General features: G+C 38.7%; 2 protein-coding genes across 2 annotated transcripts; one reads left to right on the top strand and one right to left on the bottom strand.

Moving 5' to 3' along the window:
• Positions 1-2,087: 2,087 nt before the first annotated feature.
• Positions 2,088-7,953, bottom strand: LOC139471567 (peptidyl-prolyl cis-trans isomerase H-like). The gene is made up of 7 exons (XM_071253945.1): positions 7,879-7,953; positions 7,372-7,436; positions 6,785-6,853; positions 5,918-5,960; positions 4,977-5,069; positions 3,960-4,047; positions 2,088-2,763 (listed from the first exon to the last, which is right to left on the bottom strand). The coding sequence occupies exons 1-7, from the start codon at positions 7,936-7,938 to the stop codon at positions 2,654-2,656; spliced, it is 528 nt and encodes a 175-aa protein (XP_071110046.1). The 5' UTR covers positions 7,939-7,953; the 3' UTR covers positions 2,088-2,653.
• Positions 7,954-8,487: 534 nt separating this feature from the next.
• LOC139471734 (short-chain dehydrogenase/reductase 3-like) lies at positions 8,488-18,769 on the top strand. Its single transcript, XM_071254215.1, has 6 exons — positions 8,488-8,718; positions 9,679-9,801; positions 10,347-10,487; positions 12,854-13,098; positions 14,093-14,221; positions 14,303-18,769. The coding sequence occupies exons 1-6, from the start codon at positions 8,527-8,529 to the stop codon at positions 14,394-14,396; spliced, it is 924 nt and encodes a 307-aa protein (XP_071110316.1). The 5' UTR covers positions 8,488-8,526; the 3' UTR covers positions 14,397-18,769.
• The last annotated feature ends 1,295 nt before the right edge of the window (positions 18,770-20,064 follow it).

The following is a 20,064-nucleotide window of genomic DNA, read 5'->3' as shown; positions in this document are numbered from 1 at the left end:
CCATGTTTTATATTTTATATTTCACTACCTACAACATGTCTGACATCGTATTTGACCTGAGTGTGTCACAGACCCTAAAGACATGAATGTCAACAATACCTGATGTATCATACTTTGGCAGTCTTGTGAGCTCTTCACCAGTAGAAAACTGTATATAATGGGAACTTGTTAGACGTGTTAGATGTAGGATCTTTCATCACTGTGGCAAGACCAATTGGATTTTTAGCTGACCCAAATTGTAGCTTAATTAATAATTATTTCTTTAGGCATTATTCAATGTGTATTTTAAGGAAATACCCTCACATCAACACTGACAGATAAAGAAATATTATTTCCCCACCAGTTCTTTGCATTTTGACCAAGAAAATCCCCAAAACAAGACAGCTTTCCTAACAACTCTCCATGTTGATGCTTGTAGGTAGCCTTTATGAGCATTTCTTGCCAATTTGTTTCTTGAACAAGTTACTTTGAGGGCAGATATTATGTCACACTTGCCTATGGTAGTTTTGTATATTGGCTTCATCAGTTACTGTACTTAGAAATATAACAATATAGAATTATATATTTTCAATGATAGTTATGATAATTTTCATTGAACAATATTGGTGTTAATTAGTTGTCTGACATAGTGTACATTTTGAGGGATTGTGCAATTTGCTGGGTATTTTGTGTCCGGGGCCCCGTTCCACAAAGCGATCTTAGCGCTACGATTGTCGTAAGTCAGTGTTAAAGAATGGGAGTTACGATCGACTTAGCGCTAAGATCACTGTGGAATGGGGCCCTGATCTGTTGATTCTTGTCAGAGATGCTGCAGTATGTTCTAATGAATACTATGTGAATAAAACTGACTTGCTGACTTGAGTTTGACTTTATTTCCACCTCAACAGGGGAGCAGATTAAGAGAGGATATTGTTCATCCATCATGCTGTCCAATAAATTTGCTAGATAAATAAAACCTGTTACAAGTTGAAAAATTAGAAAGTACGAGGAATAATATTAGAAATATTAGACTGAATGTTTTTAGTTATCTTTCACGGACTTTCAAGAAGCTGCATGGCTTTGATTTGAACTAAGGTCATAGGTCATGTTGCTGCATACTGCTCCTGCAAGAGTTTCTTTGCCAAATGTTTGGAGCCACGGACCAGCGTTCTACCATGGACATCCAATGTCAAGCAAAGAAATGGACGCAGTATTGTTTCTTCGTTGGTATTCATGTTTGAACAAGTCATTGATGGAATTTGATTTACCGTATTCGACGTAACAAGTGCCCCGTTCTAAATAAGCGCCCACGACGATATTTGTTAATATATTGGCTAGTTAACAATCTCAATTATCACCCCTTCCGATTGATCAATGTACATTTTTTATTCGTGTATAATACATAATATTCATGTGTTATATGCACCCTTAATTATGGGCAATTAAATTCTTGAAAAATATATCTGTCGTGTATAATACGCACAGACTTTTGTATCATTTCAGGCTGTCAGCATTAACCATGAAATTTATGATCTTTCAACTCTTTTTTTTTCCACCTTAATTTTATTCTAATAAGAGCCCCCTATTTCTAATTTTGAGAGCGCCCTGGGCGCTTATTACGTTGAATACGGTACTCATACAATACCTTCATCTCTCTGTTGCAGTAAGAGTAACCTATACGTTTTCTGCCATATAAAAATTAGTGAGTGGAAGCAAGGCCTATTTTGGGGATGGGGCTTGAAAAAAGGCAATGACTTTTGAAAATACCGGTATAGTAGGGCTGGCAGTGTTTTTTTGTTTTTTCGCTTGTTCAAACTTGTATGTACCTTTGAAAGGGCCTCTCTACATAAACAAGCATACAAACTCCTATTGCCGCCATGACCTTAACTCGAAATGTGCAGAAAAGCAGTGCACATGTAAAGGGAAGTTACATTGTCCATACTGGATAAAAACGAAACGTGCGACAGACTTTAAGATGATGCGGGCAGCGCCTGAGAACCAAGACTAATATTTTCCTTAGCCTCAGTGTAGGTGCTGTTCATTGATAGTAGGTGGTTGGTTGACTGTTCTTCGGTCCTGGCAATGACAGAACAAAGACCTGATTTGTTAAAAAAATGTATTGACCCCAAGGGATGACATGAGAAATGACAAATATACATATGGCATGTGTAACCATGGTAACCTTATGGCAGTCATAAAGGAATGAGTATATTTACCTCTCCAGGATGTTCATTTAGATGATAACGGCTCCTTAAATTTTATTTGAGTGTTTCAACCATTATCAGTTCAACTCATATTTTTACAAGTTAAAAAGAATCCAAATACACAGCAATGGTGTGATAACAAATTACTGTAAAAGTCACTTCCACAGAGACAGCAAAGGAGGGAGTGATTGAGTTAACACACTCTGAACTCTGTAATATTAAGGCATGCCAGCTTTCAATTGGAAGGAAGCCTGAAGTGATGCAGGTTTAAAATGTTTAGTTCCTGGCACACCAAAGGGAGGCAACTCTGCACAGTGAATTGTAGCACCTTAGATGCAGGCCAACTGTGCAATGGAAGAATCTCCATACAAACTACTCCATGTAAAACATTTGTGAGTTGACCATTGCATTCTGTCCAATGACATGGTTGAATTATACGGAGCAAATTCTTGTCCACAATCCATGACATATCACATTTCTCCACATTGTGACACAGTAATTGGCAGTTTGGGCTTATTGTTTGGTCCTGTCGGCACGTTCTCTATCTTCCTCATCACCAAGTGTCCATCAGCGATCTTCCCTGAAAAGCAGGATGCTGACATGTTACTTTGAATCGTAGGTTGTGATTACAACAGACTGTATAGGGTGGTCAGGCTCGCTGACTCGGTTGATGCATGTAATGTCATCATATCCCAATTGCGTAAATCGATGCTCATGATGTCAATCACTGGATTGTCTGGTCTAGACTTGATTATTTACAGACCGCCATCATATAGCTGGAATACTGCTGAGTGAGACGATAAACAACAAGTGAACGAACAACAGTCAGAATGGTCACCCTATTCTGATATCTTGATCCATTGTTTGATATATTGTCCACAAATCAGTTATGGGAAAAAACATGAAATGATATATCAAATTATATTAATAATATACAACCAAACATCTGGACATAATTACCCTCATCATTGACAGCACCAAAGACGTTTTTATTCAACATTTTCATGATCAGATGCTGTTTGAGGAAGAATACTTTGAAAGTTTTAAAAGTGAAATACTGTAAATCTTGAAATTAACATGAGCATGAATTAAATGCGAAAAATACGAGTGGTCTTTGTCCCATGTTTAAACATCGCATTTATATCAACAATAAGACATTTTGGATAGGAGAAATAACAACTTAGACATATGCTGAAAACATACAGCTATGTATTCCACAACACTGATTTCTTTAGCAGCACTTGTAGTAAGTATATAAACATTGTCATTCAAACACAAATTACATCCTGTGAATTGTCACTGCTCGGGGCAAGACAAGCGTTCTACTCACTCATGTCATCACACCTGCAAGTCCCCACAGACGCCACCCACGCAACAAAGTGTCTTTGTGACTGTGTCAAAGGCCGACGCGATCAAGCGCGCATGTATTGTTTTAGCGGAAGTACTTTACTCAGCGCTAATAAGCGGTGCTATTTGGTGTGTGATTGGATTAATGTAAGGATGGATTACGGTGTGGATACCTCTGTAAACCTGACAGAGGACATTTTCTTTATACATAAATCCACTGATGCTTGAGAGGAGGTGGGTGTTGCATTCATATTGAGTCGCATTTTTGGCTAGGGGCCAGTGGTCGCATTCTTTTGGAGACGCATTAATTTCACGATTTACAATATTGAGAAGATACAAAAATTATTGTAACTGATTATGAATGATGATTGATCGGCCAACAGGAATGAGTAATGATGACAGATGAATCCAGTATATTTTGACACTTACCAAACACAACATGTTTCCCATCCAGAAAGTCACACTTTGAACATGTGATGAAAAACTGACATCCATTTGTATCTTTACCACTGTTAGCCTGGATAAAAATAATGAAAGCATGGATGAGTGAGAGCTTCAGCATGGGAAGCAGGTAAGATTGGTTGGTTAGTTGTTTAAAGCCGCACTCAGCAATATTCCAGCTATATGACGGCGTTCTGTAAATAATTGAGTCTGGACCAGACAATCCAGTGATTAATATGAGCATCAATTGGGATCCATGACATGCATCAACCAAGTCAGCGAGCTTGTCCACCCGATCCTGTTAGTCGCCTTTTTCTGACAAGCATAGTCACCTATTACGGCAAGCGTGGATTGCTGAAGACCTATTCTACCCCGGATCTTCACGGGCCCTACCCTTTATCATGTTTATGGATGTCAAGCACTGACCTTATACATAGTATGCTATGAAAACATGTCAGGGAGTCGTTCAGTCTTTTACGGCAAGCATGTAAGAGATTATGATGGCAAATGATCAATTTTGTATGTCTTAAAAACTTTATTCATGCATATTCCTTGTGACTTGTGATATGCTTGTTTGTGTGTTGTTTAACGCCACACTCAGCAATATTCCAGCTATATGACGGCGGTCTGTAAATAATCAGATAATCCAGTGATTGACATCATGAGCATCAATCCACGCAATTGGGAGTTTCTTCAGGTATACAATAGTGAGTTCGGGATAAGATTTCAGTCATGTCAAGTTGTGTCAGATTAATGTGGGAAGAAAGCCTGAAGTCATACAGGTCTTTGATGTTTACCACTTGGTGAAACCCATGAGCATGGGTATGGTGCTCACAAATCTAGAGTTATAATTGGGGCGAATATCTAATTTAAACCCATGATCACAGAATCCTGGCATAGCTAAGAGATTTGATTGCTGCATCTGAGACGACTGGAACACCCTTGCCCCCTAATTCAATTACCATTTTTGTACTTTATGATGATTCTTATTATTTGTTTACTCACCATGCTAAGTATTCCAGCTGACCCGTGCTTTAGTCTGAAGTTCTCGTCAGCAAATGCCCCTCCGTAGATGCTCATCAAGCCAGTACCATCTCCCTAGACGATGATAAACAACATTGCAATGTGACTAAAAGAAGGTGTGGCCAGGTCAAATGGGGTTTCATGTCGGATTCTGGATTATTGCTTTTATACAGCAACATACACGCAAATGTGAGTGGCTGCTTGTACTCGTCTAGACTAAGGCTTGTTTTATGGTGCAAGCCTACTGAGATACCATGCCACAGTTGGACATAAATACCCCACTCTGAGCTGATGAGTCCTTGTTTTGGCCCCTTAATGCCGAGAAAGGACAAAAGGATTTACCGGTACCATCTTTTCACGTCTTTTGGTATGAAGAGGCCAGAGACAGAACCATCAACCTTCCTCACTCTGGGCAGATGCTCTTTCCACTAGACGACAGAGGCGGTCATCTAGCAGTGGGACTTTCAAACAGACACTGTGAAGTTGTTTTAACAGCACCTAACAGGGTCAGACACAGCCACTGGTCCGTTAGTCAAAGATGAGAAACAATCTAGTTGTTTTATCCCAAAATCTACTTATTTCACATAACCACTAGTCCGAAATGAGCTGCAGACTATGTTGGCTATGACCAATGGTGTTTAGTCCTGCCCAAGAGCATAGGTCAGTCATATCATGGTGCATCAACTAGAGGGGGGGAGGGTTGGAGATGTTTATCACTGTAATGAATCTCTGGAGCATGATGGTGACAAAGGTGCAATTAGAGCCCATGACCAACATATCCTGGCATAACTAGGGGAGACAACAAATTGCGTTGGGTGGGGTTAGCGTGGTGCTTATAAGGATGAGTTACAGAATGGTTAGGGGCCGCTTATTGCTGCAGGACACTTACAGTATACAGCCCACATCCATGTAGTGTCTCTTACCTTCACAAAGTCTCCACCTTGAATCATGAAGTCTTTAATGACTCTGAAAACAATATACTTATTACAGCTTTAACATCAATACACCAAAGGAAAAGAAAAATTCTAATGCTTTGAATTACAATATTCATATTCCAGCCATCTTCCGGAGGCAAGAGATTTACCTGACTATAAAAGTCCAGTTTCCACCCTTGCCGAACTAGACTGGTATTATGGAGTTAGATTTTGGCTGGACTAACGAGTCTATGCATAGTCCAATCAAAATCGCGCACCAAAATCAAAATCCAGTTTGTAAACTGTCGTGCAGATTTCGGTCGATTGCAGGATTTGCACAGCACGTGCACTGCCAACTCGTTGTCAACAGATATTTTCTAAATCTTTTCAAGTTTTTAATCAAAGTGCTCACGTGATTTGATGTACTTCTCACAATATAGATCATTTTGTTTGAAGCAAATGCAAGTGATACGAGAGGTGGAATCTGATTGGTCCATAGGAGAGACATAGAAGGGACTTGTAACAGCCACTGGTGGCGCTATGATCGGGCCCAGGAATTCCAGCCAAGTTCGGCAAGGGTGGAAACTGGACTTTTAAAGTCAGTTAACAACCTTGCCTCGGGAAGGTGTATTACAGCAGAAATGGCACCGAACTGACAAAGATGGTCTTGCTTGGTGACAACTGTACCATGCGACCTGGCGAAAACAAAACCGTATCCTGATACTATGTTTCAAGGATTCTTCATCAACATTTGTTAGCATAGTTAATTGTGTGTCATATTCCTCTTTACTTTTATTTATCAGCATCATAAGCAAATAACACAAACCTACACTAATCAGAAACCTGTTCATACAAATATAGGCAGCCTTGTCTTACCTGTGGAAAGTGGTATTCTTGTACCCGATTGGAACACCATCTCTCCTGTACTCTCCAGTGCAGAATTGTCTGTAAGGTAGCACAGCGAAAGCATATGAGAGGTAAATGCATGTCTTGAATATTTTGAGAAATATTTGCATATATTATCATCCATTTTACATCCATCATGTTAAAATATTCACAATGTGGGGTTAGAAATGTTACAAACTTAAAAGGAATTATGTTCGAATGTACAAAACCATTCCTTATTCTAGTTTCTACACATGGTCACAAGATAAGGCTGGTTTCAAGATTAACAAAATGTCATCAACCAGTATGTTTGTATGAGGACTGTTTTACCTTTCTGACGAGATATTCCACTCATTCTAACATGCAAACTGTAAACTACATTTAAAATGAACACACTTAAAACGAACTGACGGATGTGCCGTCTGTTTGCTGTATATATGCTGTATATGAGCTTATAATTAAGTATGTTTATAACAAACTAAATTTAGTGGTCCAAGTAAGTTTGTTATAACCAAAGTATACTGTATTTTCATTTTCCATTATTTTTCTAGATTTAAACAAATAAAATATTCACTGACCTGAAATTTTCAGCAGTTCTAGGAACTGTATCGGCAAACAGTTCAAAAGTGATCCTTCCTGCATCCTAAGTGAAAAAGAAAAACATTCATTGATTTTTAGGCTTGTTGTTTTTAAATTTGAAGTCAAACTCTAATCTATAAGTTGTATTTACTCTACCCTGTTGATATTTGTTTTTTCATCTTGATCGGGTTTATTCGCTACTTTTGTAGTAATATTCCAGACACATCAAAGGTGACTATATGTACTCAAAATGTGAGGTTTGTCAGACAAAACTTTTGCAAAATGAAAATAGGTTTAATTGGTCCCCGAACCCCACGGATTTCACTAATGGTACCTCAGCCGATACAAATCCCGCAAGAGTCCATGACCATGTGTCTCTGTTTATCAGTTTTCCCCTTACAACGAGCCCATAACAACCATTGTTCATCGGACAAGGCAACATTTTCAGAATGCACAAAAATTCTTTCATGTTATAGTTCTCGATGAAAGATATAAATTACACTTACAGTACCACCTATTTGAATATCGAAGAAAACAATCGGATTATTTGGATTCGGGTCAGCCATCTTGCCGCGAACTGGGGTCCGTCTCTACATGTAACAGTTTGGCGGTCGCGCAAATAAAATCGGAACCCATCTTATTCACTGAAGGAAACTCCAATTTTGATACGTATGTCTTGATTGGTTCAAAACCACCAGTTCATTATTTTGATTGGTTAAATATCATAAGTCTTTCCCAGGGGTTTGTCATTGCACATGTTTAATAACCAAATTGGAAAGATTACAAAGCGCTTAGAAATATTTTTGTGTTGATATTATACAAATATTTTAATATGCCATATGTGATACAAATATCAGTGTGTATAATAATAACACACAGCATAAACATTGACAATTACTGTCCACATGCATAATAATTGCTCATCGCTTAATACACACCAAATAAAAGAAATTCACTGTTACTGAACGTTCCTAACTTATTAGAGAACTATATATAATCAGATAATATAACACACTGAAAGAAGAAATTACAATACCGTTGTTTAATCATAAACATAAAAATAGATATTTTATTGTAACGTGGAAGGTGAAGGTTATCACTCGGTCAAAGTTCAAAATGGTGGAAAAATGTAATGATACTCAATTTGTGTCAGGATGTTAACAGCTCTTGTCCAGACAGCTTCTCTGTTGATAAAAGTTACTTACTCTGTCCTTCACAGTTTGGTATCTTACATATTTCCACCAAATTTTAAGGACATACGTGAAGATGTCATATTGATAACTGGGGGCGGAAAAGGAATTGGTAAGAAGATCGCCATCGGATTTGCAAGAAGACGCCCATCCCACGTAAACAATTCATTTTTCTTAAAACTGCAGTTTCATATTTTTGTTCCTGATAAAGATGAGGACAAGAAAACATTTCTAACCATTGTATACGTTTTGTTTCATGCTATGTTGGCCAGACGTTGTATGTTTGGAATTTTAAATTGTTAGGCGCATCCATGGAAACTACTCACTCAATGTGTCATAGTGTTATGACTGATAATTGTCATTATTGGACTATTTGGACTGTGTGTTTGTGTGAACGTACGTTCATGAGTATATGCAAAATTCATGTATATATTTATGTTTGTGTGAATTTATGTATTTGTGTATGTTTGAATGTTAGTATTTGTCTATCACTTTAGTGAAAAGGATAATGAATATATGATGAGTATATAACATTTATAAAACTAATACACATTTTTTGGTTTTAAATCAGAAATTTCACTGGTCCATGCTGGGTAACACTGGTCCCTCTTGACCATAGAAGTACAATGTATTTTGATGTTCATTATATTTTTCTCTATACTCTCTTTTATATCTTATGATATATGTGGTTTCATTTTGGCCAACAAAATATGATGCTATTTTTCACCACTTTGGTGCCGTTGTCACAAATACCCCACAAAACAGACCAACAGATTTGGACTCCTTTGAGGTTTTGTTGGAATTGTACTGTATCCGCTGGTAATGTTTCTATGGCCTACTACACAGAGATCATAGATATTTGAGAAACTGCACTCAGTTGTGTGAGGGAGTTTACTAAAAACATAATGTAAGCCAATCTGTCACCAATATGAAGCGATGACACTGAGAATCGAGAAAAAAAGTTAAATTGTCAAAGATACAATGTTAATGATCAAATGAAATGGGGATCAATGACCAATTTATGACAGGTTGCAAATACAAAGCAAAGCTAAGCTGAAATGGAGAATTTCCACAACATACCTGTTAATTACATTTAATTTTATAATATTTTTTCAGATTATACTATGGGGTCGCCATGGAAACACTCTCGAACAAACAGAAAAAGAAATAAAAGAACTGGGTGTGAAATGTTCATACATGATCTGTGATGTCAGCAACAAAGAAAATATCTATGACTGTGTGAGTTTTTTATCATTATTTTGATCCGTTAGATTTTTGCTCAAATGAGCAAAGATGAGGTGAGCTTCTTTTGTGAGCTGTTTGTCTATTGTCATCATCACTTTTCATTGCATGAAAACAATTCCTCTTCTGAATCCACAAGGGGGCGGTCGGGTAGCCTAGTGGTTAAAGCGTCACGCCGAAGACCCGGGTTCGATTCCCGACATGGGTACAACGTGTGAAGCCCATTTCTAGTGTCCCCCACCGTGATATTGCTGGAATATTGCTAAAAGCGGCGTAAAACCATACTCACTCACTCACTGAATCCACAAGACTGACATTGTCTTGAATTGTTGGAGTCCTCTGTATGAAGTTACATGTATTCAAATCTCTTGTAAGGGGAGATAAGTGTTTGTAGTTTGTCCGCTCCTACACTTTTGACAATGCATGATAAAATATTTACATTTTTGCAAATCTTTCAATAAAAAAAAGACCTATTTAACCCTTCCAACAGTATATCGTAAACACTCCTATGTTACTACTGGTTCTGTTATTATGTCAAACAGGCCAAACAAGTCAAGGACACTATTGGGGAGGTGACGATTCTTGTGAACAATGCTGGGGTCGTCTACGGCAACCCGATTCTCAGTAGCAGTGATGATGATGTTGTCAAAACAATGCAAGTCAATGTTATCGCACATTTCTGGGTATGTATTCTCTTTGCCTTTTCATCAAGTACTAGCAAATCACATTATAGTTGTGCCAGCCGTGTCCCCATTGTTTTCTGTTTCTTGTTTATGATGAACCTGCATTCAGTTTTAAAAATATAGATAAAGAATAATGTTGTGTGATGAAGTTGACTCTAGCACACACAGGAAAAAAGTGAGGTTTTCCTGCTAAAGAAAACTGAAGAGCTGGATGCTGATTGGTGGTACTATTATCTTGACAACTAGTTGTATGAAGTTGACAGTGAAGAGGCTTCTGTTGAAAAATCTGAAGATTAGTTTAGTGTAATTTCAGCTAAAATACAGCACTACGGCAAGGATGTTACAGAGATAGTATTCTTAGAATAATTAACAATTTCTATTGTTCCTATGATTGTGGGTTTGAATCCAGGTTTTTCCTGATTATGTTCCCAGTTGTCAGCATCACAGGTTTCAAGAAAGTGGTAAATGTCAGAGACATGCTTTATTTTGGGTTTTCTCCCACACGAAGCTGACAGGCCATCATATAACTGGAAAACTTTTCAAATGTATTTTGAACCGAGCTTATTTACTCTTGTCACTGTAAACATCATCTGCTGAGAAGCCACTGGTCCAATGAAGCCGAACTTCACATAGTGGTTCCCATCAGTGATGACACCTGAATTTGTTCTAGAGGTTCATAACAACTGAACTGTTTATCTTGTGTAACAGCTTGCTGGCAATGTTTACTTCTTTACGTCATGTGGACAAGGCATCCAACCTCCGAAAGTCTAAGTTTCAAATCCAATCACAGAACTCTTGTTTTGACCATGCTCTTGAATTCTCTCAAAATGGCTGTGTGAATACATTTCCCCTCTGAAATTGCTAGACTGTGGAATTCCCAAGTTAGGCGTGTATTTTTTTTTTATGAGGACATCATAAGAAGTTCAAATCATTGGGATTTTAGATTTTAGGCATCAGTATTTATGCTGAAAATATTTGAATATCAATGCTGACACATGTTAAGTGTCCGTCATTGTTGACATTTAATACTGTTGTTTACATATTCAGGTGAGCTACAGCTGCTACAGTGTCAGGGCACAATTTTTTATTTTTATCATTTTTGCCTCGAACTCGGTTGGTGGGGTAGCCTCGTGGTTAAAGCGTTCGCTCACCACACCGAAGGCCCGGGTTTGATTCCTCACATGGGTACTATGCGTGAAGCCCATTTCTGGCATTCCTTGCCATGACATTGCTGGAATATTGCTAAAAGCGTCATAAGACCAAACTCACTCACTGCCTCCAACTCAATGTCATGTGTGTAACAAGACATAACAATGGCCTGGACTCGACTTGATATGGCAAATACAGTATATAGATTTGATCATACCCAATGCTGATAAGTACAAGACATTCGTAACCAACGCATGTTATTCCGGGAAAAGCCAAATGCGAATCGTGCCCCTCTCGTGGCCATTTTTGCGACCGGGTTCCATCTTAGCACAAACGGGCATACCTCAAACAATTATCAACTCGTTCTGTAATGGTTCACATATATTTCCCTCTGCATTATATATATATATACCGTATTCAACGTAATAAGCGCCCCGCTCTTATAAGCGCCCACAGCAATATTTGCTAATATATTGGCTAGTGAACAATCCCAATAAGCACCTCTTCCGATTGATCAATGTACACTAGACTTATTTATTCACGTATAATACGTACTCGTGTGTTATATGCACCCTTAATTATGAACAATTAAATTTTGGAAAAATATATCTGTCGTACATAAACATTTCAGGCTGTCAGCATAAACCACGAAATTTATGTTTCGACTCTGTTTTATTTTCACCAAAATGATGTTCTAAAAAGAGCCTCCTATTTCTAATTTTGAGAGCGCCCTGGGCGCTTATTATGTCGAAAACGGTACATATATTTCAGATGCAATTTTAAACACATCGGGACGTGCAAAATTATTCAGTTTGATTGAACACATTTAACTGTCATCTGTAAAATCAAAAATTATTTCTGAGGGATTCTTTGACGAAATCATACACACATTCTGATTGGTTTGTCATATTTTCGCACATGACATTCATCGATAGAGGGACGGGTCTTCTTGAAGGTTATGGAAAGGGGCGAGTGGTGACGAATGATGTACAAGATTCGGAAACCATCTGAAGTGAAGATGAGAACCATTTGTAATGCGATACCTTACGATGCAGACCAAAGCAAATTGTATATTGTATTGCTGACTTCAGAATCACAATGCATCACTACATTAGGAAACTTTTTTGTATTATATCCACCAGAAAATGTCAAGATGACTGGGTTGGAGTAATGGCATACATCGAGTTACTGATTATGTGACATCCAATATGTTTCAGACCCTGAAGGCATTCCTGCCAGCAATGATAGAACACAATAAGGGCCACATTGTGAGTATCAGCTCAGTGCTGGGGCTCATGGGATTGAGCGGAGCTGGAGATTACGTTAGTGCTAAGTTTGGCTCGACAGGGATGGCGGAAGCGTTAGGTGATGAGCTTCGAGTCCTGGGCAAGACAGGAGTGAAGGTGACGAGTGTACACCCGTACCATATTGATAACACAATGTTTGATGGACTGGAGTCAAGGTAAGCTGTTTGTGTAAGGTTATTGACAACAAAGTGGTATACGGCTGAAGTAATAGACAGAGTTGCATCCCTTAGCCATGCCAGGATGTGCTGGTCATGTGTTAGAAGTCCAGATTTTTCTTCATTGTCCCTGAGCGTCACTGACCCTTTATCGTGTATACCATGACTATACTTCTGGTAGAACCTTTAGCATCTGATATCGGCACTCAGATATCTAAACTGTAGAATGAACAACTTCCATTTTGTTTGTTGTTTGACACCGCACTCAGCAATATTCCAGTTCTATGTTGGCAGTCCGTATATAATTGAGTCTGGACAAGACAATCCAGTAATTGAAGTCAATCTATACAATTGGGATACCATGGCATGCATTAACTAAGTCCGTGAGCCTGACCACCTGATCATGTCAGTTGCCTCTTACGACGACTATAGTTTGCTGAAGATTTATTCTAACCTGGCTCTTCATGGGGGTGGAATGAACAGTATTGACAATGGTCCAAACAAGCTGATATTACTTGCAATATATATAAAATGGTTCAACTGCGAAATGAAATTTGATATGAGTCATTGTAAAGTGATTAGACTGTGTACTGCAATCTGATTGGCTGAAAAAACAGGATTCAAAGCGTGGAAATCTTAAGTTTTCGCTGCATATGAATTTTTTTTTTTTTAATGTAATCTTTTTTCTCAAAGCCAAAATTTGATATTTGACCTAATCAATTACTTTGATAAATATATAAGAGAGCAACTTCCACTTAATAGATATTTCAGTTCTGGACATCAAATACAATAATACCAGCAAATTTGAAAACACATCGTGTATATTTATTTTGTACTGCTATTGTGGCTTTTGGCCCGAATGAGAAATAAATCACATAATCACATCATGTTTATCTTCTAATTTGTTCGTCTTCATGCAGCATAACAATATGTAAGTAAATGTAGCAACTGTTTTTCATGTTTATGCAAGCACTGGAACCGTTCTTATTGCCAGACTATCCCGATGGTTGATTCCACCATTAACAGAAGACTACGTGGCGAAGAAAACAATCCACGCTGTCCTTACCAACAGGTGCAAGATACTCATGCCGCGGCTGATGTACTTCCTCAACTGGTTTAAAAAGTAAGTAGCGTCGGTGCATTCAATTTATGTTTTATTTTTAACAAGTCTGAAGACTGACCTTGACACATGTTGCTTTTTCAGTGTGTCTCCCATTGATGTCACCATCGCACTGGCCCGTGTGACTGGAACTGACCGAGCTATGGATGGATTCAAGGGTCATGCCAGGGCCAGCTAAAGCAATCATGTTTTTCAATTTTGATTTTGTAATCGAAAAATATTACTTTGATTTAGAGTTGGTGTAAAAGGTTTAACAAAGCATTGTTTATGGTTTAAGAATGATTGAAAGCCCTGTTAATTTGTAATTAAATTGATCTGGGCCCACTTGCACAAAGCAATCTTAGCGCTAAGACTATTGTAAGCCAATGTTAAAGTATGGGAATTATGATAATCTTAGCGCTAAGATCGCTTTGTGCAAGTGGGCCCTGGTCCAATTTTAATGAAAAATACTGAAACCGTAAATTATATTCAAATCTTTCAAAACCTGAATTGCACACAATATTGTTTTGCAATATAAGGCTGTACACACAGAACAGCTGAGTGCCAGAGAGTGCCACTGATTCCAGTGCAGTGATGGGACCACGGTAAAATGTACGATCCGTATTCGACGTAATAAGCGCCCAGCGCTCTCACAATAAGAAATAGGAGGCTCTTATTAGAATATCAATTTGGTGAAAAATGATAGAGTTGAAAGATAGGAAATTTGGTGGTTTATGCTGACAGCCAGAAATGTTTATATACGACAGATATATTTTCCCAGAATTTAATTGCCTATAATTAGGGTGCATACTGCATTTAATACATGAGTGCGTATTATACACGAATAAAAAAGTCTTGTGTACATTGATCAATCGGAACGTATGCTAATTCGGATTGTTCACTAGCCAATATATTAGCAAATATCGCTGTGGGCGCTTATAAGAGCGAGGTGCTTAATACGTTGAATACGGTAATGATTAATTTCTGAACAGTAAAATCCTTTAAATCTAAATGAATGGTAATATTAAGATGAGAATCGCTAAGACTGCATACCATTTCGACCCATCAAGATTGAATAAAAAGTAATGTTGAGACTATAATGCTATCACATCCATCAGAATGGTAGTTTGAGACTTGAATCTCCATTACAAAAAAAATTCTTCAAAATTAAACGGATGATAAATTTAACCAGAAGTCACAATGATAATTTTTGGGTGTTACCTAAAAAACAAATTTCATTAATCTGACCCTGAAGCTTGATGGTGTTTGCCTTACAACTGGTGGAAATGAATGTTTATAAGATGTTGCATCTGTTGTCGTGTTGGACTATATTCAGACCATCTTTCCCTTTGACCATTCTTTTCCCTTAAGTAGGTCATCAGTATCAAGATGCAAATATTTGCATGTCTGTATTTATTTCTGTTTGTAGTTGTTCTGTCATCTTGCCTTGTTTTGTTTGTACCATTTGTTACAGGTTTGTTTTGTTTTATTTCAACAATACATTTTAAATATGTGGAAATTTATTGATTTAAATTAATGTAGTTGTTTATGTTTCAACTGAGAAACTTTGATGTTGATATATTTAATTACTCTTGTTTCATTTGTGTGCCATATTCCATCACAGAAAAAACCACTATGTGTTGGGGAAATAGTATATTTTACAGCTGCACTACAAAGCATGGTCCCAACATTCTGGGAGTTTGGTGATATCACTGACCAAAGACGTATATAGATTCGTCTTTGCACTGACACGTTTGACACAAAGTTTCTTCGTTTTTGATGGACATTTCAGTTGGTTTCAGTAAAACATTTCAAATGAAATGGTTCACTAAGTATCTCTGGTATTGTGGGTATACGAAACATGTGTAACAAAGCTCCACAGATCTGGTTTGACAAATCCCTGTTACCATGGTTACAAGACAGTATATTGAGATGTGTCACATGGTATGGCAGATAACTGTAGTTATATTAACGAATCGGGTGTTGTTTAACTTCTTTTGAGTAGTAGATATTGAGACACTATATTTGTGCCATTTTGCATTTAAATCTCTACACTGCATGTGGGCCTGCTGGGAAGACGTTTGTATCAACCAGTTAGTGTTTTACTTACATTAATTAAGGCTCATTCTAGTTGTGTTATGTGAGCAGATTTAGATTCTTTCATAAATATAACTTTATGAAATTCAATACAGATTTATGCCATGAATTGCTATACGGGTGTCTAGATCATGTATCATATCATAAACTTTACGATGTGTCACTAGATGGTAGAATAAGGACACCCCTATTACAAAAAAATCATGTGACAAAATAATGTCATCTGGACCATTTATTGCACTTCCCATTGTTAAACCACTTCCCAAATGTTAAACCACTTCCCAACTTTTAAACCACTGGGGGGCACGGGTGGCCCAGTCGTCTCACGCGCCGCGATTCGCTGTGCAGAGTTATGTCCCTTGTGCACGCCATAAACCTATGATTGTGGGTTCGAATCCTGGTTCGCCCCGATTACGTTTCCAGGTTTGTCAGCACCATACCTGTGCTCATCGGTTTCACAGCAAGGGTAAATGTCTGAGACCTACCTCACTTCGGGCTTTCCTCCCACATTAAGCTGACGCCGCAATATAACTGGAATACTGTTAAAAGCGAACCCAATTCACTCACTGTTAAACCACTATACAATTGTTAAACCACTGTACAACTGTTAAACCACCACCCAACTGTTAAACCACTATACAAATGTTGGACCAATATACAACTGTAGAACAAGTTTATGAAAGCTACACAAATAAATGTGCACCAGATTGCAATTGTTGTCTGACTGCAAGAGTTTATGACTCGACAACTGTTAGGTGTGTGCACAAATGCTGAAACGTGCAGACGTTGACATCACTGAGATTCCCCATACAACCGATAGTTACCTGACCACAATGCAATATTAAACCACTCACTTACTCTCAGTACCATGGAAACAAGTTTGCGATTCTTAGCTGTTGTGGAAAAAGAATACTTACATTATTCTTTAATGTCCAATGTTTTTGTTGCCACATTAATTATATGTTTAATCTGTATTTCATTTCATTTTAACATTGTTGTTTCATTCTCTGTGCCATTTTGTTCCTTGTGTGATCGTTACTTAATTTAGCAATGTTTAGTTTAATATTTGTGAATGATGCAAAACAAGGAGGCTACAATGCCATGTTTAAAGTCATGACTGCGCCAGGTACATCAACTGGGTATATCTCAGGGAGTTTTAGAAAGGTATAGATGTCATTTTTGGTTCATTTTATGGTTTACAGATTTTTAGCGTACCTATTAGCTTGGGTAGGTTGGATTACAATATGATACATCCATGTAGCTCAATGTTACTATTTTTAAACTGGCATTAGGTTGTTTGGGTAGGTCGATATAGATGGACAGGATAATGCTTGTTCTGTTATTCATTCACAGTAACATGTATATGGGTCTATTTGTGACAGGGGGCACGGGTGGCCCAGTCTTCTAAGGCTCCAGGATTCGATGTGCAGAGTTGCGTACCGCATACCTGTGCTTGTGGGTTTCAGTGGTTAAAGTCTCTGACTTGCATCACTTCGGGCTTTCCTCCCACATTAGGCTGATATAACGGGAATAATGTTAAAAGCGGCGTTACCCCCAACTCACTCACTCTACTTGTGACAGAGAAGGCTTTGTTCTGGGGTGAGGTGAGGTGAGGTGAAATTGTGTTTAACGTCGCGTCCAAGATTATTGCACTTAAATAGCGACGTGCATGTGTGTGTGTGTGTGTGTGTGTGTGTGGCTGCCGACTGTTGCCGATTTATAGTGCTAGCTCACTGAGATACCATGCCGCAGTTTAACATGAATACCCCACTCAGACACAGTATACTGACTCCAAGGCGACCAGTCCTTGTTTTAGCCGAGCGCCAGACAGGGTAACAACAAGTACCATCTTTTAACATCTTTTGGTATGACCCAGCCTGGGATCGAACCCCAGACCTTCCACTCTCCGGGCGCGGACGCTCTACCACAAGACCACGGAGGCGGTTGCTTTGTTCTGATGGTGTATGTGAACTATGAGAATATATAAACTACCAGTCAAAAGAAAGTATACACCCATGTTGTTTGCATCTCTCCCAAATTGTTTTGGGCAACAATCTGACCACTGACCCTTTCTTATGATTCATCTTCCTCCCCATATCCTCATCAGAACCACGCACATGTTGTATGTTTTTATATTTCCAGATTAAGGCCGACACCAGACAGTGAGTGAGTGAGTGAGTTTGATTTTACACCGCTTTTAGCAATATTCCAGCAATATCACGGCGGGGGACACCAGAAATGGGCTTAACACATTGTACCCATGTCGGGAATCGAACGCGGGTCATCGGCTTGACGAGAGAACGCTTTAACCACTAGGCTACCTGACCGCCCCAACACCAGACAGAGTGAACTTGTTGTGACAGTGTGTTGTCATTGTTTCATGTTTGTTGTATTGATACATTTTAAAGTGTGTTGTGTTTACTTCCAAGCATCAAGCAAACCTGTCGATATTACCTGCAATATTCCTGCAATAAAGACACTGCTGAATTTTGACATTTACGTTTTTGGGTTTTTAGTTACCGTAGCAACCATGGTGAACATTTTGTTATTGATTATTTCATAGGTGACTGTGTTCTGTGAGAAAGTAGATGGGAATGTCTGGGGGAGAGTTGCGGGGATATTTACCTCCTTAAAACACATCCCTACCTTTACACTTTGACAAATCATTTTCTTGTGGAAAATATGTTAAAAGTAGGCCAGATAGATTAAAAGCGTGTTTTCATACTGTGTGAGTCAACCTTGCATGATGCACGGTGAATACGTTCCCCATCACTGTTGCACATGCACCAGCTCCGCCACGGGATGATCTTCACAATGCATGGTACGCGGCTCTTTACAATGTCTTGGGGCCCTAAACTTGTATTTTAACCAATTTTGTAAAACACGCCGACAAGGATTTCAGGAATAGAGGATATATAAGTTTACCTGACAGCCAGAAGATCAAAAACAGCTTGGGGAATATTGTTCCAAATTTCATCCAAATATTGGACCAACTGATCTAGCGTTACCAGAAAGATGCTGTTACTGGGCCTGTCGTAGCAATGTTATGCTGCCTCAAAAAGTCTGTTAGAACAGGTGCAACACGTGGGCGGGCATTATCCTGCTGTAACGTGACGTTACGTCCCTGCATTTGCACAAAGGGTAGAACATGATCAACATGACAACACTGTTGTGGTAATGACAACACCGTTGTGGTAATGACAACACTGTCGTGGTAATGACAAGACTGTTGTGGTAATGACAACACCGTTGTGGTAATGACAACACTGTCGTGGTAATGACAACACTGTTGTGGTAATGACAACACCGTTGTGGGAATGGCAAGACTGTTGTGGGAATGACAACACCGTTGTGGCAATGACAACACCGTTGTGGTAATGACAACACTCTTGTGGGAATGACAACACTGTTGTGGTAATGACAAGACTGTTGTGGTAATGACAACACCGTTGTGGGAATGACAACACCGTTGTGGGAATGACAAGACTGTTGTGGTAATGACAACACCGTTGTGGTAATGACAACACCGTTGTGGGAATGACAACACTGTTGTGGTAATGACAACACCGTTGTGGGAATGACAACACCGTTGTGGTAATGACAACACCGTTGTGGGAATGACAAGACTGTTGTGGTAATGACAACACCGTTGTGGGAATGACAAGACTTGTGGTAATGACAACACCGTTGTGGTAATGACAACACCGTTGTGGGAATGACAAGACTGTTGTGGTAATGACAACACTGTTGTGGGAATGACAAGACTGTTG

The sequence above is a fragment of the Haliotis cracherodii genome, unplaced genomic scaffold, assembly GCF_022045235.1.
Source record: "Haliotis cracherodii isolate W230 unplaced genomic scaffold, xgHalCrac1.p SCAF_23, whole genome shotgun sequence".
NCBI classification, from domain to species: domain Eukaryota; kingdom Metazoa; phylum Mollusca; class Gastropoda; order Lepetellida; family Haliotidae; genus Haliotis; species Haliotis cracherodii.
The sequence above is the reverse complement of the archived record's forward strand: the minus strand, read 5'-3'. Positions and strand labels throughout refer to the sequence as shown.